Below are 25,100 nucleotides of genomic sequence, written 5' to 3' on the forward strand. Positions count from 1 at the left end.
CTCTGTCACATTTCTTAATTTTTCTGCAAAAATAAGCAATTACAGCCAAATAAAAATAGAGAAAAGGGGAGATTAAGCTTAAGAGTAACAGACCTTTGCAAGTATGGTTAGAAATTGTCAGTGTGAACACAAGATAAGTACTCTGTTCACTTACAAAGGAAAACAAAAATAATGTTCAAATTGTTAATAATGTTGTAATTTTTTTCTGTAAAGTAATTCAGATCTTGTGTGTCCTATATTCCCTTGAGAAAAGCTCATCCAATCAACCAGTCAATTACTTTCAACGCAGGACAGGGAAAAAGGTAACCATTTTGAATTTTCAGCTCCAATTAATTTTATAAAGATAACAGAAATTGTTTTCTAATTTATTCACCTGCTTAGCACCAAAGTGCATCAAAGCACAACTGCATTCATTTTTGTCATGACACAGTGAGGCCTAAGAACATATCATCATTATATGATGAAGCAATCCCAAATGACCAGTATTTAGATTCCTTGTAAAATTAAGAAATGCACTCTGCCATCACAGAACTAGAATTTCAGAAAAAATAATCCTACTACAGATATATAATTGTTGTGAAAATTAAAACCACAAATAAGTTTCCATCTCCAGTACCACCAGTAACACAGAACTTCTGCTGATTACAAAAACAGACTAAAAAAAGGGGGGGAAAACCAGCTGGATGATCCTTGGCAAACATTAGACAGTAAAATAGGGAAGTTTTGACTTCAAAAATTACTCAGCACTGTCCTGAAAATGAGACATGTTAAGTGAAATGAACTGCCATTATTAATTTTTTTAAAATACCTGAAGTGTGTTCAAGACTGATAGTACAGAAAGGACAAAACCCCAAAATTCTCAGTGTCAAATACTGTATGTACAACTGTGCTGCCCTGCAGAAACGGATCTGATTTTTAGAGGTGACAGTATTCATTTTAGGGGAAACATCATTTGGCTATCACCTGGCAGAATAAATTTGGCTGAGGTGTCCATTCAGACACATGATGTTCAATACCTGCATCTTAATCAAGAGAGACACATTAACATTTTTATCCTTTAGAGATTCAAAGACTCCAAAACAAGTACCATAGCTTAGCAGGAAATCAGAACCAAAACCCAACAACCAATGCACGTATTTAAAATGAAAAAGGGAAACATCAAATATAAATTCTAAAGCTCTAAGTGAAACATTAAATTATACTTGGATGTGCACACACATGCCCCACCACAGTAACATTTTCATAAACATACAGCAAAGTTTGAAAGATTACCTGGTAAAAATACCATCCACAATACCAATCGTCGACTCCTCTGCGGGAACATAAGAACCAATCTGTGCCATGACTGTGATCAATGCAACTTGCTTTATATATGAACTCTTTCCTCCCATGTTGGGTCCAGTTATTATCATGACCCTTTCACCATCTCCCTGGAAACATAAAACATTGGTGAAACATATTGTCCTGCACATGGTGCTGTTCTAAGAAAGGCTGCTGAGTGTATGTGCCTACAGGGATAAAGGACAAGCCCTCAGGACACAGTCTGTAGTTGAAAAAGCTTCCTTCACAGCATTCAGTTTTCAAGAGTTTATGATGCCACGTATCAAAAATCTTCCTAAGTCCTCTCCAGGCTCATAAGAGAGGAGCATCACTATCATCTTTCATTATTCTTGAGCAAAACAAAGTGAGGAGAACCTTCTTGGTCCATCAAGGAACCAAGAGAATCCATGAAGCATCTGTACAATTTCATTTGAAGGGGGAACTTCACCAGCTTTCAGCACAGCCAGTGCTGTCCTAATTTGGATTCTGCTCCAGTTAAGGAGTTCTCATTGCCAAATGGGGGGGAAATCTGTCAGCCAAAGATCAGACCTAGACCCCTGCATAACTGCTTGCCTTGGTACAACACACACACATTCAAACAGAAGGGCTACAAGAAGAAATCAAGACATTTTTGAGTTTGGCAATACTTGACTGCAACACAGATATTGTGAGCAGATTGTATCCAATCTCTGATTGACTGGTGCATCCAACCACTGAAATCTTACAGAAAAATGAATCAGATGCAAGAGCTTGTCTCAGCTGTAAAAGTCCCTACAGTACTGCTGTAGGTCTATGGCTCCAGAGTAAAACTGTCATCTTCTGGTGGAAGACAGTTGCTAATACAAAATTAAAACTCATCAATGAGTCTATAAAGCCTTATCACAGCCTGCATCAAAACTAGGAAATTAGATTATGCAAGGATGTTGAATAACTAGAGTTTTTACTTTCTACTACATACATACAATGAAATCCAACAACTGATGAACTAACCAAAAGTCAGCATATTTCACTGCTCCACAGGCGGGGCATGTCAGACAGGACAAGCATAATGAACATTAGACACACTACTTAGGGAAGTTGGAACTGACCAGGCACTGTGATGACAACAACATATCTCTGAGGAATAAACATGATTATCTTTACAGGGATTTCATTTTGTTAAGAGGGAGGCAAATAAGATTTATATGTCACATGTCATAATCCACATCATAGAAAAGATGGATGGAATCAGTCTTAGGTCAATGCAGAAAACTGTTTAGCTTTTGCTGGAAAAAAAAAAAAACCCTGTCCATAAGGAAGTCACAATAAAGTCAAAACCCAAAAAATGTCATTATCAGGAATAAAGAATGGAAGTAATAACATGCATATGACTACATGAGAACAAAACTCACAACATTCTAGTCTCTGAGGTGTAGTTTCAATACAGCAACTGAAACTTCATCAGGACCACCATTTGGCTCAACACAACAGAATTACAGATACTTAAATCCAGGATGAGTTAATCTGTTAGAACCCACAAACTTCTTCCATGTGTTTGGTATCCCTCTGGGGTCCCTCCAGCCATGTTCTGACACTGGTGGCTGGCTTGCAAAGCCAGCTTTCAGAAAGAACATATGCTGTAACATCAGACCAGAGAGCCCATCTGCCCTTATAATTGCACAGAACCATAAGCTAACATCTTAGTGGAATTTATGGATGAAGTTAGAATTTCCATGAATATTTGGATGAGAGAGGGAGAACTGAAAAATAAGATGTTTATTTCAGGGCACTGCAAGAAAGCTTTTCCTAAAGTTAGTTATTTGACAACATTTCAGCTGAAAACATGACAGCAATTGCATTTTACTGTTGATTCAAATACATCAGCTTAAAACCAGACACGTTTTAATAAACTGGGTTCCCACCTACCTCTCTCAAAAAAGACAGAACTCTAACAGTAGAGGCAAAAACGATTCCACCACGATCAGCTGATTTTGTAATATTCAGTATTTAGAAAGCCAACATAAGAATGGGGCTAACAGGGGAAAGTGCATGATGATTACTGAATGAGATGATGAGTTTTCTGTAAATGCCATCTGTCGTTTGTTTGGAGTTGACAAATAATTTTGAAAACATTCCCTGATGTATTGCACAATATCTGTATCATTGTTCAGTATATAACATGGTTTAAAAATATCTCCAGAGAAATACATACACATTTGAATGGTATTTATCACAGCCCATGCTCCACACTGACATACCTTTTATATATCAACTGTATGAAAAAGCAGTTACGTGTACACAGTTCAGTGCATTTTTTGTATTAAGAACAAAAACACAGTATTTAAAAAAAGGTTCAGAAAGGTAAATATTTAATAAAAAACGCCAAAAGGGCATGCCACTTAAAAAAACAAATTTAGGTTTTGATAAAAAAAAAAGGAGGAAACAAAATAAAAGATGTTTATCAGAAACAGATTAAGTGAAGTAAAATATGACAGTATTTCCTACCTGTGGTAATTGTGTATTTATAGCAATTTTAGGTAATGTAGGTCATGCAATTTAGGTAATGTTGCATAGAAAATGTCAGGAAATAACCTACCCACTTTCTTTGACGACTTGGCAACAATAACAAGCAAGAGTCTTACTACTTCTCAACATCACTCTCTATTGCAGAAAACAACAGCCAGAAGGAGACTTAGGGGCAACACACTGCCTGCAAGCTAAGCATGGGGGATCTTTAGCATATGTTAATATGAAAGGCTTCTTCCAACCAGTGTGCAATCTACAAAGAATGGACTTGCCACTACACAGTCAAGAGTCAGAGCTCCAAATCTGCTCTGTCAGATTAAAAAAGGCTGCATGAAATCAATACCTCCAGAAAGAAAGGAAAACACATAGTAAAGTAATACCACCAAAAATGATCTGAGCTATCTTAGAACTGTCTTGGAAAGTGAGCCTGTAAGACATGGAAACATTTGTTGTGCATTTGAACATTAAAAAGTTCCACTAATCTCACATAAAGTTATGACAAAATGTAGACTTCTTCTGATAACACTGGTAAAACCCCTGGAATTATTAATTTGTTTTTCAAAAAGAGCCACTTTAAACTTTTATTTTCCTAGTTTTGAGATCATCTGTTTTAGCTTAGGAAGGGATTGGTTGGACTTGATGATCTTCAAAGGTCTTTTGCAACCCTGTGATCCTGTGATCTTTCTTAATGCCGTGAAAAGCGAACAATCTTGTAAAGAGAGTGTCTGGCTGCTAGATAGCAGAAAAAGGACACAACAGATGTGATCACATCTAGCCATATCTCTCTGAAATGTAACCAAGCAGAAAGCTGTATGATTAAATTATTTATTTTAACTTCGTGGCCAGGATGCAGATGCCAAATTCCCCCCCTTGGATGATGCTGAAGCTCAAACCATTTCTCAGTACTTACTGAAAGGTTAGTGGTATTTGGAACATACTGATCCTGTTCTCCCAGTAGCACATCAATCACAGGGTGCCTCCCATTTTTTATAATTATTTCTCGACGATTATCTTGCACAGTTGGTCTGCAGAAAGGAAGAGACATTAATTTCAACATTCATTGTAACTGATTACTTAGAAGTACTGCAGCTAAAGCCTGAAGAAGGGTAGGAAAAAAATAGAAATGACAAAAATTAATTAATGCTGTCAAATATTTCTAAGGACTTCCCTGGTTTCATTCAGTGATAAAAAAGTATTAGCAGATTGGGTAACAAAATTTTAGAATTCTTCATTTTTCCACTCCCTAGGGAATGTTTTTGTTTGTTTAGTTGTATTCTAAAGGAATACTAGGAACTACAAAATGAACAAGCAGTAGCAAAAATACGCAAACTGGAGGGGACTGCTTTCTTCCCACCACTACAGTGGCTTCTGCAAGTGCCACCTTTTGCAGACACATTTCATACTCTCAGAATGATCTTGCTGAACTAGTCCAACCTGCTACTGCATTAAACCCTAACTAGTGTGGGGAGTGGAAAAATAATTGTCCAACTTTGTATATTATGACTGATAACACATTAAATGATATAAATCAAAGAGTACAGTATGACAGAGCTGTAACTCTCCTATAAACATTAGCAGCTCTCATAATGTGACAGCAACTCCCAAACATATGAGTCATCAAACCATAACAGTCTATAGAAAGAGCTTACTATTTAAGTTGACATACTGAAATGACAGTACCTTTTCAGAGATTAGTATGCAAACCAGATCAATACTACTTACTTTCTTCTCTCATCTCCAAACCATGTAAAAAGTTTTGCCTTTAATGCTTCCACCTTAGCTACAAATTTATCTATGTGTCTAGTCATACATGTGTAATTCCACGTTATACATCTTCACATCAACAAAGTTCTACCTCCAAGAGCTGTGTGCTCTTCACAGAGAGAAAAATGCAAAAGAAGCATGTTCCACTAAATTATGACTGTGATTTCCTTTTGTTCTCTTGCAACTTAAATTTACTTTTTCATTGCAAACTGAAGTGCAGCATTCAATGGAGAGGTAAATGTGGTGTCATGTCTCAGCAACATTTTGTTACACAAGAAGTATAATCACTCTGAAATAAGAGCAGTAATTTAGGAAAGTGACGACAGCTGAGTAAAAGAGTAATACTGGAATAAAGACACATATTTTTTTTACTGGAAATTAACTAACACTTTGGATGGACTTTAGAGGGGAGGGAAGAAAAGACGCGAGGAGCGTGATTTTTCCTGAGTGGAAGAATGATGATGCAATTTGAAAAGAACATGGAGATAAAATAAATGACATATTAGGAGCACAATGCACTGGAGAAAGAGGTGCAAGTTAAGAATGGTGTGGGTTGGTTTCTTTTTAGCACGAAGATATTTCCAGCAGTTGAATAGCTGAGATTAAACCAATATGGACAGAGTCTTAGGCCTTTGGGATAAAGAAAGGAAATGTCACCCTCCATTTGATGAACTGGTAAGCTGTTTGGAGCTGTAATATGATAGTCCTAAAAGGGAGAACATCCCTAGAAGCACTTCCTTCTGGATTTCTCCACTTTGCATTCAGAAGAGAGGCATAACAGCTGAATGATCCATTTGCCATTTTATAATTCTGCCCTCTACTTTGGGCATAATTGTCTTTATCCTAACTGCTCAAGCCTCCATACACGTAACTGTGAAATATGATGTGAGTTTCAGATGCCATGAGCCTTGCTGACTCTGCCTATTCTGGTTTCACACAATGGGGCTTGCAGAGGCAGGCCCTCAGCCACAGTCATTTAAAAGTTCTTCCCTGTCCCAGTTAGACAATCACATGTCATGCAGTAAGAGAGAACTGGGGGACGGGGGTGGAAATTGCTCTGGAATGTATAACGTCCTTTATTCATGCATCTTTTCAATGGTGCTCCTTAAACAAACTCACTGCTTGCAGAATGGATACTCAAACTTCAGATGATGATCTCTGGGCTACCTACACCAGTTAGGCATCTAACTTTGTGTCCTGGGAGCCCAATGCCTTACATTGTCCATGTCAGGGTTGAGTCTCCCAAAGCAGGGTTCCAGAGACAGGTTGAAACTCCAAGATATGCTTACTACTCTCCAACAACCATGTGGAGCACCAGTGCTCCCAACCTCACAACTTGTTTACCTGCCTCAGGTAGGATGATATGAAACAATCCTCAATCAAAAAAACATTCTCCCGAAATACTCGAGTTGGTTAATATGGATGTCCCGTCTTTCCTTCAGTAGTCCTCCAAAATTAATTATTGACACCTTCCCTGCAGCTGAAGTTTCACTGAGAAGTCTCCTTCCTGCCAGTTTATAAGCTCTAAGCCACTCTTTAAAATTCAGTGAATTATTTAAACACTGCACAGTGAATTAATAAAATTTCAGTTTGTTTTCTCATCTCAGTATACAGAATAAACGAGCAATTACTTTTAAAGAGATTTTGATTAGCAGCAGGCATGATCAAGAATCCAGAAGTGATCAATACTGTCTTTAATGCTGTATAAATGCAGAAGGATATCTAAGTGGATTTCCCTTTATCCACACACATTTAATACATGATTTGCTGTTATTTCCACGGGTCACAAATGTTACCAATTCATATGGTTATACATAAGCAATTGCCCAATTACTTGCAATGTAGCCCCACAATGACATTTAAAAACCACACAGCACTTTTCAAAAAAAGAGTATGTGGACTGTATGGAAGAAGGAATGGCTGAGGACTGGAAACAGATAGCCCTCACAAGGGTGTTCACAGTAAGCCTCAGAAACAGTAAATGCCAATCTCTAGGACAGCACTCAGCAAGCTGAAGCAGTGGTTCAGCGAGCGTCGAGTCTCTCTGGGGACACAGACCTCGTGATATAGAAGAAAACACACCAATAAGACTGACTATCTCTGTGTAGGTGCAAGGGATGTGGGTTTGCGAGGGGGAGGAAGACCCAAGTTGCAGATTGTACACACTCAGGAGCCAGCTCTGGACCAATCTCTGAGGCAGAAAGCCTTAAGGGTTCATGCTTCCTCATGGCAGAATGCAGCAGGCTGTGGTGCCTGGTGTGCACGTGTGGGTCTTGCACAGAGGGAAGGGCACAGCTCATCAGATTTAACACACATTCCTAGGTAAGGCACCATCCCTGCTCTGGAAGCTGGCTCTAATTACCTATTATTTACCTGAAATACATCTTTGAAACATACCTCATACACCTTAAAATCTTAGGTATTATACACTATAAAGTCAGACTTTGATGAGGAGAAAAGAAATAGGAGGAAAAAAATTTCCATGCAAAGTCCAACATATATTTATGTTTGTGAGATATCATCTACCAACCACACACAGTTTGAAAACCAGACAAACATGAGATGTCAAATTTAAACCGCAATGTTTACAGACTTGAATTAAGCCCAGAAGTGCCGCTTTGCAAAATCAGATTAAGTCGAAACTACTGCAAACAATTTCAATAATGCATTTTATCACGGTACACATATTAAAATCAAATTTATTTAAAAAGCTCTCTCATAATTCCCTATAAAATCTTACATAAAAATTAAACATTTATTACCTGCAGTAGTCTCCTTGTTTAGCCACCTGAGCCAATGAGAACAGACAGTCGATAGTTGCTAGGTGACCAAGTGCTTTAGACACGGGGTGATAATGTTCACTGAAATGGCTACACCAAAACAGGGGAAAATAACAGGAGGAAGAAAAGAGGAAAAAAAAAAATCATTTCATACAGATAGGAATGTACTGTCAAAATACACCTCGTGCATGCTTCTCACAGAGCTCTCTACAGTCTCTAAATTACTCTGAATTCAAATCTCCCAGCAGTGTATTAACTTACAGTGTGAGGACACAATCTTGCTCACAGCAGACTTCGTGCTTCCCTTGTAACAGGGCATTATTTTTAAGCACAAAAAGGTGGCAAAATGAAACTCATTTAATAGCATATAAAGGGTCCACAGTTGATCCCTGCTGCCTAAATAAGGTCTCTGAAAATGCCACTGTTTATCACAGTGGCAGCTGAATCGCAACTGCCAATTCACTTCAGCTGTAAGTTACAGTCAAATAACCCCCCCTCCAAACAATAAAAAAAACCCCTCAAACCCTGAAGTGCCTGAATACAGGATTTGTCTACAATATCAATAAAATATGGTAAGTACAATAGAAAATTCAAGAATTCACCTTCCATTTATGGTACCGATGCCCCTAGTACAACAATAACATTACCAGGAGAAAGCAGAGTTCATTCTTTTAGTACTGTAGAATTTATTTCTCTCCACTCCTAGCCTCAAAGATACAATTGGGGAATATAAAGCAAGTAAGGGAGCAAAAATGAATAAATAAATAAATGGAGGGCTGGGGAAGATCACTCTCTACACATCTTTCCTTGCTGTACGCTGCTATCATATGACACTATTGAAATCATCAAAGTGAACATGAAAAGCAGCAGATCTAAGTAAAGAAAGGTCTACTAAAACTTATATGGCTAATATAGTAACAAAAAAAATAATGTAACTATTTTTATGGTATTGCAAAGGCAATACATCTGGAAGAGTGAATTGGAATTTCAGTTTCTAATAAAGTTTACAGAACCTCTGGGTTCCTACCAAGAGGCAAAACTTGGCATCAGTTACATCCAGTGAGGCAATTTCAGAAGGAAGTTTTTGTGGTATGGAAAAAAGCACAAGTGAGTTAATTATTATTGCAAGAATTGAGGGATAATTTCAGTGTGCTAGTAATTCCTGGAAGTAAAGCAGTGATTTATAACCTGACACCTGAAAATTAAAGGTGTTCAGAAGTTTGAGAAATATATTTTAAACTTAACATACACAGGTCTATGGGGCCAGATGGGATCCATCCCAGGGTGCTGAAGGAGCTAGCAGAAGTGCTCACCAGGCCGCTTTCCATACAGGGGTAGGGAGAATCACACTCACACAAGCAACTGCCCAAACACCCTGAACATTCCTAACTGAAAAACTGTAACACTGCAATTGTTGTATAATAAATTCTATTCTCATCTCAGTTACACTGTACTAGATTCCGTTTCACTCAATTTTCAAATTTTGAGAGCCACTGTATATATTTAATAGTGTGCTGTCATCAGAATTTTAAAATCTAGAGACATCACTGCTGCCTTCAGGACTTAGTGTGTAAAGGTCTCGCTTTCAAATGCTTTATGTTGAAGAACAGTATTTTACCATGGGCAGCATAACTGAGTTATCAACTGCGTTTTTTCCTTTGGTTGTTTTTTTTTTGTTAAGATAAAACTCTTTCTTCTTCTGTTCTTACAGCAATAAATAAAATAATAAAAAATGAGTCTATTTTGTCAACTCACTCTAAAAAGTTTAGCCATTCAGCGTTGCAGTCAAGGACTAGCTGCTCCCGGAGCTGATTCAGATGTTTGTCATTTTCTATAACAAACGGCGAGTGGAAACGGCTGACAGCTTTTGTGCTGGAAAACAGAGAGAAGCCAAATAGGAAATCAAGGTTACTAAGCAATCAGTTACACCATCTACATGCAAAATTGGACTAGTTTTCTAACTCACTCTGAGCCTTGAAAATGCACAGTAAAAAAGCCAGTTCTTTTATTGTGGTACCAAACTCTATTGATACCAGTGATCTTCACTGTGAATAAAGTGATTGGCTACTGTACTGCTGCCCATTCTGAAGGCTGCATTTTTCACAATGTATTATGTATCACTGAAGCTTATATATCTCACAAAATTCTCTTCAGCAACAGGCTTCACAAAGATGATTTTTCTTTGACTGGCTGCATATACAACAACCTCCAACAAAAAAATTTCTACTTTAAAGCTGAAACTTCACAATAAACCTGGAATAAACTTAGTAAATACAGACTGTATTGCATGGATACTAGTTTCCATTTAAGGCACTTGCTCTTTATTTATGTATTTCCATTAAGGACTCATGTTGGCATTCCCAGGCATTCTTTTACAATATCCAGAATAGCTGTATTTTTCCTTCATCGCCTTAATTCTGTCTACTCTGTGCACTTCAATATCGAATTCTTGCATAAGTGAATAGAACATCGCTTCAGAGTTCACCTTTATTATGCCTACTTCTGATGAGACATGGCTCTGTGTACACATCATAACATAAGGTATTCTACCTGTTTAAATAATAAATGATCTTCCAGTTCACCTCTGTTTCATGTACTGGAAAAAGTATCTAAACTATCTAAAATCATGCTTACACAACACTAAGTAACAAAGCAAGCAAAGCTTGTTTGTATGAACAAATAAAATTAAAACATTTTTAATACACTAAGTCTTAGATACTGAGATATTTTGCACAGCTACTTTTACCTTTCTGAATAAAGTAAGAACAACTAAAATTTTATGAAAAATGTATATCTACAATCTACAGGCACAACTGAATCAAAACCGTAATTTTCATGCCAATACATCTGCTTTGAAACATTAAGTACTATTTAAAAATAAACACTTTTAAAAGTTCCGGTTTTTCAGCTTGGTCTTGTTTGGTTTTAAGCAAAACTTACTATGGCAATAAATCAATGTAACCATTTTCATTGGTTGCTTTTAGTTTAAAGAAACCCCAAACCACAAACACACATGGAGCTGTGACAATGTGTATCTAATTAACTGTAAAACCAAAATGGCCCGTACTATATTTTTTTCCTTATATATTAAAATACAGCAAACTTTAAAGACATTTTACATACCTACTAACCATAACCCAGTCAGATGGAACGGATGATTTATTGGAATTCTTGACTTCTATCATAAACTAAACAAACAGAAATATAATATTACACATCATGGGAAGTTAAGAAGACTACAGAAGCATAACCATAATGAAATCAAGAAATCTGCAAGCATCAGACGAAACCCATACTCATCCTGAAGAGACTGAGCAGACCAGAAGCTAATGTTCTTTCTTCCCTAAAAATGAGGGTAATCACGTACATTTGCTGCCAATAGAGCAACTTCTACCCTGAGCTGCTCTTTTGCTCTGCCATGTTCCTGCCTCATCTTTGCCCTTTTGCTCCTCCATCTACTAAAATGTTCTGCTCACCTCCCTCTTACCAAGCCAAACCCAGACTAAAGCTAGTTAAGACTTACCTGATCCTGACTGGGCCTCGCAGAGAATTCAGCATTTACACAGACTCTACACTATACACAAGCTGTACTCAGGCTGTTTCACAGAATCACATAATGATCGGGGTTGGAAGGGGCCTTTGAAGATCATCTAGTCCAACCCCCCTGCCAGAGCAGGGTCACCTTGAGCAGGTTGCACAGGACACAGTCCAGGCAGGTTTTGAATGTCTCCAGAGATGGAGACTCCACAACCTCTCTAGGCAGCCCTGGCCCTGAGCTCTGCCACCCCCACAGTAAAGAAGTTCCTCCTCATGTTTAGCTGGAACTTCCTATATTTCACTTTGTACCCATTGCCTCTGTCCTGTTGCAGGGCATCACTGTCAAAAGACTGACCCTGTTCTCCTGACACCCAGCCTACAAGTATTTAAAAGGACTGGTAAGATCCTCCCTCAGTCTCACCTAGGCTAAAGAGTCCCAAGTCCCTCAGCCTTACGAGTAAGATGTGCTTTCCTGCCCAGGGATCAGTGATTCCTATTGAGCCATATTTACCTACAGTATTTCACAGACAAGAGCTCAAAACCTCAAATGCTAGCACTGCATGTACAGTACCTTCCTTCACGTTTGGATCAATTGGAGTTCAGAAATGGAAAGAACAGAGGAAACCAGCAGTAATGGCAAGAAGCTTAGTCCAGTGAAATTTACATTACGTCTTTCCTGCAGTATTTTATACAATTCATGTCAGTTATTTTTATAACACCAGCCTGAGGTTCTAGACGTCAAAGAATAAAAAACACAGATGGAAAATTAATTTCCAGCAGAGATTAGATTAGCCCAGTATCTGATCACCTTTACAGAAATGCCCAAGACTCATCTGACAAAGCTCTTACATTACAGTTAGTATGATTTAGATAAAACCTTCCACACCTCACCAGAATACCCAGCAATCACCTTAGACTACAAACAAGAAGAATAACCCTAACATGAGCACACTCCAGAATGGACAGACTACACTAGTTCTTAATTTACCTAAAACACCTTGAAAATAATCGGTACCTCTGAAACCCTGAAGTTGCATAATACACAAGACAAAGATTTGAAAATGAATCAACTGCTGCTGCTACTAGTAGTGTTGCTGATGTGCTAGTATTGCATTTTTTTCTTGAATTTTAGCTCAAAACAATTAAGCAAGCTGTGTTCATGAAGAGTAGTCAGAAAACAAGACCATATTTGTGTCTATGCTAGACGACTAACTGAACTCAGAACAGTTACACAGCCAGTTCAATTGCCTGGTGTGTTTGTGTGGCTAGCAAGAAATAAGTAGAGAGGTTGCAATCTTCTTCAAAACAACAAAAACATTTCCTTTTTTACCCTTTAATTCTTAGGCCTATTATATAAATATGTGCAGTATTAAATAAACTGGGCCTGAAGCACTGCTTATCAGGAAGCAAACTTTTCCCAAATGTAGCAATTTCTCTCTAAATCCTGCCTGAAAAGAATAGCAATGCTATCACTATCTGGACAGCTTTCTGTCCTGTTTAGTGATGCTATTAGTTACATCAGAGGTCTGGAAATGAAAGATAAGACAGATATGGATGTAACCTCATATTTTTGAAAAGGTGTATGTCAAGTGGATCTTCACAAATTTAAGTTAATAAACTGTGGGCTGACTGCATTCATAAGAGTGTGTTTGGAGGGCACACATGCAGGAGCAAAGAATCTGAGTGCCTCCCTGACAGAACGTCTGTTCTCTGAATGTGTTCAGAGTGGGAAGATAAAGAGAACAGATTTCCTGGCAGCTTCTTTTTCTTCCAGAACCAGCAAACCATAAACCTACTTCTGACCAGTCCTGTTGCAAAGAAGTGCTTGAACACAACATCTATCAGAGTGCTAGAGTGCTACAACAGCACAAGTTCTGAGGAAGGCTGAGCTTAACTCAGACTCGTGTCTATGCTTTGCTCCTCCCCTTCAATTCCCTTTCCTCACTGACCCTCTTCTCTAACCCTTCCTCTTTTGTGTCTTTTGATGTCTGCAATACACTCATACCAGATGTAATTAAATGACAGATAGCTTTAACTTGTGCAGCTCCATTAATGAATTTCCCAAGATAGAGCTCTTTGCCTGCAATGGTTTCTGAGCTGTCTGCTGCTACAAGGGGCCCCTCTAAAACAGGCATAGTTAACTGGTGGTTTCTGAAACTCTCCAGTTCAGACCTGGCTACTTTCTTGATACTCTCCTCTTTCATCAACTCTTCCCTCTTTCACACACATGTCATCATCCAACTCTTAAGCCAGTATTTCAGAGAAATCCTTCAAATCCTGGCTCTTTCCTTCCTCATGCAATACCGAAATGCACTCTTCCACATTTCCTCTTGGACTTAGCATCTTAGCTGACATCCTCCCCGACTCTCCTGCCACATGTTTGTTCTTCTGAACCTCAGTAGCAAAAGAAATATCCACCCAAGGTCTTTATCAAGTGATACTCTAACTCATCCCTTCTCCCATCCCCTCTCAGCATTGTCTATTTGCTCCCTGCTGCATCTCTTGGGTCTTTCTCAGCGTCCCAGGTCCTCAGTGGGACGGTGATCTGCTTCCAGCTTCATACCACACTGTCCTCACTGATTCATCTCTTTTACTCTCAACCCTCATTCAGTTGCCAAGCTAATTTCTTTTCCCAACTTTCTGTGGAGTTTTCCCCAGGTCTCCCACTCTCAGTTCCAGCGCAATGCTGAACAGTGGTATCTCACTGATACTTTCAATTCAATACACAAGAAAGCAAAGCATTACTGAAACAAATTTGACTGCAGTAATGTGGTTTTATTATTTAAATCACCAAAGAAATTGACTTAAATAAAGTGACACTGTCAAAAACCTGTTTTTTGAAGTTGTGCAAATATAGGCAAATGACCTGATCAAGTACCATACTAAATGAAGAGAGTTCTAGTTAAGCCTAGCTTTTAAGCTATTTTCTAGACAAGCAAGGGAACAGCCATCCATAATAGACACCATATTACCTCTTGACCAGAAACTGTAACATACTCGGCAGAAGGATTCTTGATCTGTTTACGAATGTCTACCAGATGCAACTGGATTTTAGAAAGCACATCCGAGATCTCCTCTTTTTTCTTTCTGATGACAGGGAAGTCCGTAAGGTCCCTGAACAATTGGGTTTTATCTCCAGTCCTATCCATAAGAAGCAAAAGATATAGTAATGGTAAAACCAAAAGACACACTCCCCAATTCTACTGGCTGTGTCCATATTTTTATTTGTTATTCTCACTTAATACTAGCTTCATTCCTCTCTCAGTAAGTTTTTTCTGTTATTTGTTCATAGTACAGCACATTTACCAAAAGCTGCTATGCACAGTATATAAACACAAAGGCATTTAAACACTGATAGTCCTTTCCCCATTGTATTAAAAAACCCATCTATTGCTATTGCTTTCTACTCGTCTACATTATATTTGCCCTTCTATGCCAAACCCTGCTGACTTGGATTTCTGTCATCTCTCAGTGTGCATCCTGCGGCTTTATGCTTGTTTTCCCTTAGTCAAGTAAAGCAAGAAAAGGAATCACAAGACAGATCATTCCCTTCTGGCTCAATCCAGAATTTCAGAATACAACTGTTGTCCCAACATGGAGGATCCCAAGTACAGACAACCCCTTTTACCATGATCAAAAGTGAAGCTCTAGATAATTTCTGCATAACAGGAACACAGATTTTTTTGCATATTTAGAATTTGTCCAAATTTGGACAGATTTTAATGAGGATTACAAAGAAAAAAAACATCCTATAAAGTTCTCATCAAAGCAGAATATCACCAGGAGTTTTTCAGAGTACCTTGCTTCTTTTCTAAAGAAATGATTAACCAGAGCAGTTTTTAATACATGCAAAAAATCTGCTCTTTTCTAGTCTTAATGTCAGAAAATGACAAAATAGTTTTGGCTGCAATATCTCAGCTCAGGATTGAAACCTGAAATAACATCATTCAAATATTTAAAACTGGAAGCCGAACAAACTATTAAAAATATTGTTGTCATCAAAAGTAACAAAAATTTAAGTTGTCCTAATAACTATCAGGCAAACAACAAAAAGTAGTACAAACAGGCCTAAATGAACTGAAGTATACATTTGTACTTTAGAGCAAATACAAAACTGTACCATTTAATTAGATAATTACCTTGAAATCTAATATTTGGAGAACAAATAGTTAGCAAACTGAAAGTACTAAAACACAAAAATAATAGAAAGTCTCATTTTCTACTTATATCAATACCCCTTTTGCTTGAGAATGAAACTACAGATGGAGCCAGTGACCATACAGGTAACGCAAAGCTGGACTTTGATTTTGCATTACACAGGATTATTATATAAGTGACAGTAAAGATGCCATTTGTAAATACAGTACTAATTTTTAGAAATGATTTTGTGCTAATTAGACTTGTTTCCATGGGAATGGAAAGGATAAAATGATCGGTAGTAGCCAGCAGCTGATTGTGAAGACTGTCACTATGTGATGTACACCAAAAATTCAAAAACTGACAGTTTAAAAACCCCAACATAAAACCCAACATCTCAAACTCCCCTTAACCCTTAATCTCAAACTCCTCCCTGGAGCAAAGGGCCACTTTTGAAAACTATTACAGGATTTACCTGCACTATACAACTAACACAATGCAATATACACATGCACGTGCAAGCATGCATGTAGCTGTCAACTGCATATTCTCTGTTGTTAGTGAGCATATAAATGTATTTTTAAGAAGGATGGTGGGACATGCAAAGCTTTGAAAAATTTTCACAAACAATAGTAGAAGCCACATTCCTGACTGCAAAGCAGCCACTTTGCTAAAGGTCAAGTCTCACTTCAAAAGGAATAGCTTAAAAACAAAGTATTTCATACATTGTTAAACAATTTAACATGAGCAAAACACATTTTGCTATAAATTCATTCCCCCAAAGAGCCAAGAAACTAAAAAACTCTTCAACCTGAGGCAGATATCCACTAGGCAAAATATTTGCTTGCCTGGTTTAGGGGAAGGGTATGAGCTGTAGAAAAGCACAATCTCTGCTTAACTATAAGCAACCTGTACATATATAAAATCAAAAATATAAACCTAGGGTATATTAAAATAAGATGTGTAATTCACATAACTGAATACATGTAGTCAGCAAGCCCACAAGGCACAGAAGACTAATCTATTTTCTCTACTTACTTGGCTGCTTCTTCATTAAGGATCTTTAAATAATGTTTTACTGGGGAGAGAAGTTCTGGGATTTCCAAAAGCACATTTTGTAATAGTGGAGTTTTCACTTGAGAATGTATGACTGGAACAAGAGCTTGAATTTCCAAATCCAGACGGGACAGGGTGCTGAGTATCAAGAAAAACTCTTGGGTTGAGCACTGAGAAAGAAGGCAATATGTAAACCATTACAGTGTATTTTCATTTAATCCTACATAGTTGGGGTTTTTTTGCATTCAGAAAATGACATAAAATACAGTTTAAATGAATTAACTGTAACACAGTTGCATAATCATCACATTCAAAAGGTTAATAAAGCATACTAATTGTTTTAACCATTGTTGTCAACAAACAGTTGAGAGCTGATGTACATTACACTTTTTGCTGGATGGTGGTCTGTAGCACATATGCAGTACACAAATAGCTGAAAAATGGACTAATTATGTCCAAGAATCAAAAACGCAGGCTGAGAAACTTTATGAGTACCACAACTTCTCCATATGGATTTCTGCATCTATGTGCTGTTATCTGAATCCCCAGGCTGCTGTTTTGGCAAGAGGGGGTTTGGAAAGACAAGGTCAGGCACTAAGAGGCAGAGTCTTGGAATAAGAACACAGAAAATAAAAGAAAAAAAAACCCACAGAAAGAGAAAACCAGCAGTCATTGCTTAAAGTGCTTGTAGCTATTGCCAGTTTCAGCCTCTGTCAGGTCACTCCTAGGTCTATGTAATAAGAACACACTAACCTGGACTTTGCCTTTCATCCTCTCCTCAATTGGTAGAAAGAGATTGTTCTACCTATGTCAGACAGTTAGCCAGGTACCACAGAAGAGGAATCTTCCAGATTTCAGCCAATACCACACAGCACTTTCAGAGCTTGCTTCATGATATCCACAGAGCAGGAGCATATTGGTTCCCTGTCCTGGTTTTGGTCAGGATGGAGTTCATTTCATTTGTAACAGCAGATGAATGCTGTGTTTGAGAGTAAGATGGGAGTAGTGCTGATAACACCCTGATGTTTCTAGTTGCTGTCAGACAGTCAAGGACTTTCTCAGCTCTTCATGAGAAAGGAGGGGCGAAGCCAGGACAGGTGACCCAACTGGCCAAAGAGAGTATTCCACGCCAGTTACGTCCTGCCCAGGATATCGGGGGCTGACGGGAGGAAGAACGGGGGCGGCTCCGGGATGCGCGGTTCTTGGGGGACGGTCGGGTTCTGGGACGGCTCTGGGTGGCACGGCCTGAGCTGTGGGTTCGGTGAGACACTGCATTGTGTATCAACAGCTTCATATATTTTTGCTCTTTTATTACATTGTTACATTGTATCTTTCTGTTATCTTAGTAAACTATCCTTATCCCAACCCACGGGCCTCTTAATTTCTTGATCTTGGGGTTATTTGCCCCTTCCTCTTCCTTTTCCCTTCCCTTACTTCTCACCCCCCCCCCTCCCCTTCCCTTTCACCTGCTCTTTTCCTTTAAGGAGCAGGCAGCTGCGTGGATCTTGGCCCTCAGCTGGGTGAAACCACGACACAGGTCTATTAATTGGAAAAATTCACTCTGGGATTCGCTTGTGTTCTTTGTTTTGATGGGTAAACACCCAGTTCCACTGCCTTTTTTTGTGCTCCCATGAAACACAGGCACTGCTTTCACAAGACCTATCAAAAATAAGGTATTGTTTTCATGCAGGTTTTTCAATAGTCCTCTTTAGAATAAAGATAAATGGGTAGATTAGGCAGATTGAAGAAGATGACAAAAGACCAAGGCATCAGTCTGGTGCAGTATATATGCTACAGCTTGATATGGACTGATTCTGAAGTGGTGTTCATCACAAAGCTCTTCAAGTCTGCTCAAGTTGTGGATGCTTAATCAATCCTTTTGATTAAGCCTACAAATAGCTCCCAACTTACATTTTGCCTTATTTTCCAAAGCACTTGATATTTCCCTATTGCTCTGATGTCACGGAGTGGAACAGCAGTCTCTGGTTGCTCTGTTGACGTAAAAGGAGGGATCAACAACACTTGAGAAAGTGTCTTGGAAGTCAAAATGCTGAACATTACAAATTCTTCTTTAGAGCGCCAGACCTTACCTCTTCAGTTAGGACTCCTCTAGGACTGTTTGAGCCCTGTTTCTCTCTTCCTTAGTTCTCCAAGGAAATTTCCTGCCCAACCAGATGTTGCCTTTTGGTAAGGCATGGCGACCTGGTTCAGGAACGGCAACGGCGCCACACTCTGGCAGCACGGTCCATTCAGCTCACAGACACCAATGTGGTGGACGGCAAATGGCGTTTATTAGAGAGGGGCACGGGGCTTTATACCCCAGGGATCGGATGTCACTTCCGTCCGCTTACCTCACCGGCTACCTACTATTGGTTACCTAAAGAGAGGGGGGGGTCCTACCTTTCCGTACAGCCCGAAATCTTCCGACCGCCAGGCCCTATCTACCGACTACTGTCTTCTTAAAAAACGTCTTGTAGCTGTAAGAAACACATGGAATGGCAAAGCTGTAAATGCAAATAGTTTCTGTGTCTGTGTGTGTACATATCAGGGAAGAAGCAGAATATAAAGACAATGGAATAGCTCAGACTCCAATTCAGCTGCCATGCTTGCATAGCCTGATGTACTGTTTTTAATAGGGTGTCATCTTGATGTTGGAGCTGTCTTAAGCATCATGAAATGACTAAAATTTGTTGCAAGCCGAGAACATACATGTGGTTTTACAATGGCTCAGCTCAAAGACCATAAGTCGTCTGACAGCAATTGCAAACCACCACAAGGTGAGGCTGAGTCCAGAGTGAACCCTCTTGTACCCCCCAAAATCGCAAACAAGATCAACATGGGGGAAAAACGAACTGCCAGTTTAATTTCCAGGGCCAAGTCAGAGAGAACGAGGGTCTGAGTCTTTTTGTCCCAAATACAGACCCGCCAACCTGGCTGCCAGGCTGTGTGTTGGTCTGAATTGTGAACTCTTTTCTCCACTATCTGAAAAATCCTAATCTGTTCTGGAATGGGAGGAAACCCTTTTAAATCAGCTGTCCATATCAACTATAAGCCATGTCATCTGCATAGGAAGCACTAAAAATCAAGCCTGAAATCATTTTTTTGGTACTCTTGGTTAAATCAAGGAGGAGACAGATGCATCAAGTGGATTCACAAAAGGACCATCCTGGGAAAGACATCTCTTTTGCAATGCTCATGCTCCTCAAGCAATAAATCCAGGGAAGTTACCAGACCTCTTAACTTACTCTTGCCAAATGTTCAAGAGGATGCTGCAGTCATGAGATGGCTTTGAGCGTTGGCCCTTGGCGGGTCTTTCTCTGCTCTTGCAGAAGTCATTTTGAAAAGAGGACACGTTTTGAACACACAGAACACGTTGCTACCCCTTCCCATCTCACGTCAAGAGGATGTGTCTGATGTGTGCCCGACAGAGGCCATCGTGCTGAGCCACAAGGTTCAGAAAGGACCCCCTTGCTTTCCAAACTCCTCCGGAGAGAGGAGCCAAGGTGCAGCTAGGTCCAGTCTTAGTTCCAGACTTGGTCAACAATTTATGTCTGAAGGATTAGATATAAAACTACATGTCAGAGTCAATGTTTGCCAGCCAGAGCCCCCAGAGGACTTTCACTGAAACAGCTTCACAGAGCGGAAACCAGTAGAAAGTTTATTAAAGGGACAGATATAAAAGTTCCCGATTGCTGTTGATAAATGCACTTACTGATATAGGACTAGAATGCCAATGACAATGCTATGATTCTAACAAAATGCTGAGACTATAACCAAATGTTAGCGAAATACCACCCTGGGTATTCTCACCACAAAAACAAAGGGGTGAAATCGCAACCGCGCGGCGTAACTGTGTCTTGGGTGGAGGAGAAGCAGCACAGCCCAGCAACTGCCTCTTCAGGGGTCTTCAGTTTCTTCTCTCCCCCCTCCAGGTGGTCGCTTTCTCAATACCCTTAATACCCTCATCTTGAAGACGCTTTCCTGGTGGTGATGCTCAACGTGACTTGGGTGGAGATTCAAGTCCTATAGTCACCCACGTTTAGCACGCACAGCTTTCTGCTCATTGGCATATTGAGGGCTGCCAACTTTCATGTTTATTTTGATTAATTTAATTAATTAGTTTATTAACTGACTAATGCGCTTAACGAAGCAAAAGGTCTCATTCTAGGCCCATCAGGGGATGCTGTGGCAAGGGGGGGCGAAGCCCCCAGGGACACCCGCTGCCTGGGAGCCCACTGCATCCCCCCCCTCACCTTCCAGCCTGCAGCTCCTGGCCCCAGCTCGGCTCCTTGAGGAGGGGGTCTGGTGGGTGAGGGGTGGCCCGGGCTGCCCCATGGGCTCGGGGGTTGAAGGCAGCAGAGGAAGAGTCCAGAAGGGGCAGTGGGGCAGCAGGACCTGTGTCCCCTCCGTGGGCGATGCCGGGGTCAGATCCGGAGCAGGGTGAGGAGCGCGAGCACCAGGCACGGGGCGCGGGGCTGCAGCGGGGCCGCCCTGTCCCGGGCGGGCACCGGCTCTGCCAGGACAGGGTGAGAGGTGAGGGCAAACCTCGCAGCCCCCCAGTGCCCCCCTCACCCCCCACCCCCACCCCAACACTCACCCTCTGGCCCCCCACGCCCGTGGGGCTGCGAATTGGGAACCTTTGTCACCGGCTCCGGCGCTGGAACAAACCCACCCGAGTCAGGATGGGTGGAATGGGGGGGTCTGTGCCCCCCCCCCCCAGTGCTCCAGAGCAAACCAGGGTCCCCAGCAAGGACCAGGCTGCCCCAGATTCAGGAGAAGGGGGAACCCCTAGACTTTTTGGGGGTGCAGACCACCCCACCCCACCCACCCCACCCCGGACTGGACTCACTGGTGTGTCTGCAGCAGACGGAGACTCGCAGCTTCAGGCAGCGCCCGGCGCTCCCGGGGTTGGGGACAACTGGGAGTGGGGACAGATCAGCGGGGGGGGGGGGGGGTGTCCCCCCCAGAGCTCCAGCCCGAGACGGGACCCCCCCCCCCACCGCCACGGGCCAGAACCGGGCCTGGGGCTCCCCCTCCCGGCCAACAGCGGCCGCACCCCGGGCCACGCAGACCCCCGACCCACCCCCCCTCCATCACCCCCCCCCCATGTGCAACCGGACACCCCCCTCCCCACATACACCCCCTCCCTGTGCACACCCCCACCGCCCACCTCCTCCCTCAAAGACCCCTCCCCCTCCTTTTTCAGGACACAACCCAACCCCGCTGAGACCCATCCCCAGGTACCCCCATCCCTCAGGACCACCCCCTTTGCCCGCCCCCCCCCCCCCTCCCCATCTCACAGATGTAGTAATAGGTCTCCCCAGGCTGGAACTCGACGCCCAGAGGAAAGGGGGTGAAGCGCTGGATCTTCTCCGGAAAGCGGACGGGGCCGAAGGGCGCCCGGGGCCGGTTGCACTCCCAGCGCTTGAAGGCGCCGGGGGTCTTGTTGCAGCCGCGGTGACCCTCCAGATCCACCATGAAGAGCGTGAAGGTCTCTGCCCGCCCGCCGGGCGCGGCCCCCTCGTAGTGCGGGCAGTAGATGTCCAGGTAGTCATTGATGGCCACCTGGATGGTGTAGTCGTCCCGTAGGAACCTGATGGAGGGGGAGAGACGGCGGGTCCTGTGGGCCATGGGGTGGGATGCCCTGCTGGGGGGGGGGGCCTGTGGGCCATGGGGTGGGATGCCCCACTGGGGGGGTCCTGTGGGCCATGGGGTGGGATGCCCTGCTGGGGGGGGGGGCCTGTGGGCCATGGGGTGGGATGCCCCACTGGGGGGGTCCTGTGGGCCATGGGGTGGGATGCCCTGCTGGGGGGGGGGGCCTGTGGGCCATGGGGTGGGATGCCCCACTGGGGGGGGCCTGTGGGCCATGGGGTGGGATGCCCTGCTGGGGGGTCCTGTGGGCCATGGGGTGGGATGCCCCACGGGGGGGGTCCTGTGGGCCATGGGGTGGGATGCCCTGCTGGGGGGGGGGGGCCTGTGGGCCATGGGGTGGGATGCCCCACGGGGGGGGTCCTGTGGGCCATGGGGTGGGATGCCCTGCTGGGGGGTCCTGTGGACCATGGGGTGGGATGCCCCACGGGGGGGGTCCTGTGGGCCATGGGGTGGGATGCCCTGCTGGGGGGTCCTGTGGGCCATGGGGTGGGATGCCCTGCTGGGGGGGGGGTCCTGTGGGCCATGGGGTGGGATGCCCTGCTGGGGGGGGGGGGGTCCTGTGAACCATGGGGTGGGATGCCCTGCTGGGGGAGGGGGCCTGTGGGCTATGGGGTGGGATGCCCTGCTGGGGGGGGGGGGTCCTGTGGGCCATGGGGTGGGATGTCCCACTGGGGGGGGGGTCCTGTGGGCCATGGGGTGGGATGCCCCACTGCGCCCCTGTCCCATGGAGCAGGTGGATGGGGGGGTTGAGTTGGAACCACTGCATCATCAGCAACCAGCTGTGGTTGCTGGAGCTGAATGGGTTTGGCTGGGGGGTTGGAGGGGGGGGAAGGGGACGAAGCCCCCTGCCCCAGGCACCCACCTCATGGCCATCACCCCCAACCTGACTGGGGGCTGCCCCCTGTGACACCCCTGCGCTGGCTGGCGTGGGGGGCACGGGGGCTCCGAGGGTGGGGTGGTGAGCAGGGGAGGGGGCCCAGCCGGGTAGTGGGGGGTGGGTGAGCAGGGGAGGGGGCCCAGCCGGGTAGGGGGGGGTGGGTGAGCAGGGGGGGGGCCCCAGCCCCGGTCCGGGCGCTGCCATGGCGTGAGCTCACTCCCGCCTGTGCAAACAGAGCAGCCAGCCAGGCCGGGGTGGAGCAGCCGCTGCCGCGGGCACCCACACGCGTGTGCTCCCGTGCACATGTGTGTGCACACGCCTGGGCCCTGCCTGCCCGGGGGGGCGGGGGGGGACGGAGCAGCAGCCCCCCAGCCCCCTGCCCAGGCTGCGGCCTGCGCCCGCCTCTCCCAGCCGGGCCCGTCCTCGGCACTGCTGCACCCCCCCCGCCTCACCCAGCTGCTGCGGGGCCCGCAGGGTCACCCCGTCCCACGGGCTGGGGCGGGGGGACACCCCAACACTGGCTGCAGCCCCCTCGTGCCCCCAGCACGGGCACCGGCAGCGCTGACACCAGCGCCGGTTCCGGCGGCCTGGGCGGAGGCCGCAGCGTCGCTCCCCAGGCTGGCGGTGCTGGGAGGTTTGGGGGTCCCCCCCTTGCCCCCCCCCACCCCCACCCCCCAAAGCCGGGGGCTCTCAGCGGCCAGGACGGGGCGCAGGCTCCCTGCTGACTCACAGCATCCCCACGCCGGCCGGGACGGGCCCGGGCACGGCCAAGAGCTGCCGGGGGGCTGGGGTGCTGCCCTGACCCCGTGAAGGGCCAAAAGCCCCCCCCACACCCCCCCCACACCTCCCCATCCCCAGGGCACCCATGGGTGGTGGGTTCCCACAGCTCCCATCCCTGTCACCCCACCCCAGCGTCGCTGCCCGGGGAGCACCTGCCCACCCCAGCCGGGTTTGGTGGGGTGATGAGACCCCTTCTGTGTGTGGGGGGGTGCAGCCCCCTCACTCCCACCCCCAAACCCACCCCCCTGGTCCCACCCAGCCCGGAGCTCGGGAGTGCCTGAAGAGGAGAGGGCAGGAGGAGGGATGGGGCTGGACCCCAGCCCGGACACCACGGCACAGCCCGTGGGCAGCCCCCCCAATCCGGGGCGGGGGGGCAGTTTGGGGGGCTGCGGTGCCCGGTACCACCCCCCCCCCGCAGCAGCCCCACCTGACCCCAGGCTCGGTGCTGTGCCGGGTGCCACCGGCCCCACACCGCCGGTACCGGGGCCAGGTGCAGGTTGGTACCAGGGACTCGAACCCCCCCCCACACCCCACCCAAAACACCCACCGGCCTGGGTGCCCCCCCCAACCCCCGGGTGCTTCACCTGCCGGTGCCGCCCGGTGCCGCCCCGGGGCTCGGGCTCACGGGGGGATGCCCGGTGCTGCTACGGGCTCGGTACCGCCCCGGGGGTACCCACCGGCTCGGTAACGCC

At 44.3% G+C, this 25,100-nt stretch overlaps 1 protein-coding gene across 1 annotated transcript; it reads right to left on the bottom strand.

Annotated features, from left to right (window-relative positions):
- Positions 1-21,523: 21,523 nt before the first annotated feature.
- LOC311204709 (ephrin-A4-like) lies at positions 21,524-22,730 on the bottom strand (the record flags this gene model as incomplete). The annotated part of the gene is made up of 4 exons (XM_084281087.1): positions 21,524-21,612; positions 21,697-21,756; positions 21,949-22,017; positions 22,400-22,730. The coding sequence occupies 4 exons, from the start codon at positions 22,728-22,730 to the stop codon at positions 21,524-21,526; spliced, it is 549 nt and encodes a 182-aa protein (XP_084137213.1).
- Positions 22,731-25,100: the final 2,370 nt, after the last annotated feature.

This window comes from Gallinula chloropus, assembly GCF_964237585.1.
Source record: "Gallinula chloropus genome assembly, contig: HAP1_SCAFFOLD_174, whole genome shotgun sequence".
NCBI lineage: Eukaryota > Metazoa > Chordata > Aves > Gruiformes > Rallidae > Gallinula > Gallinula chloropus.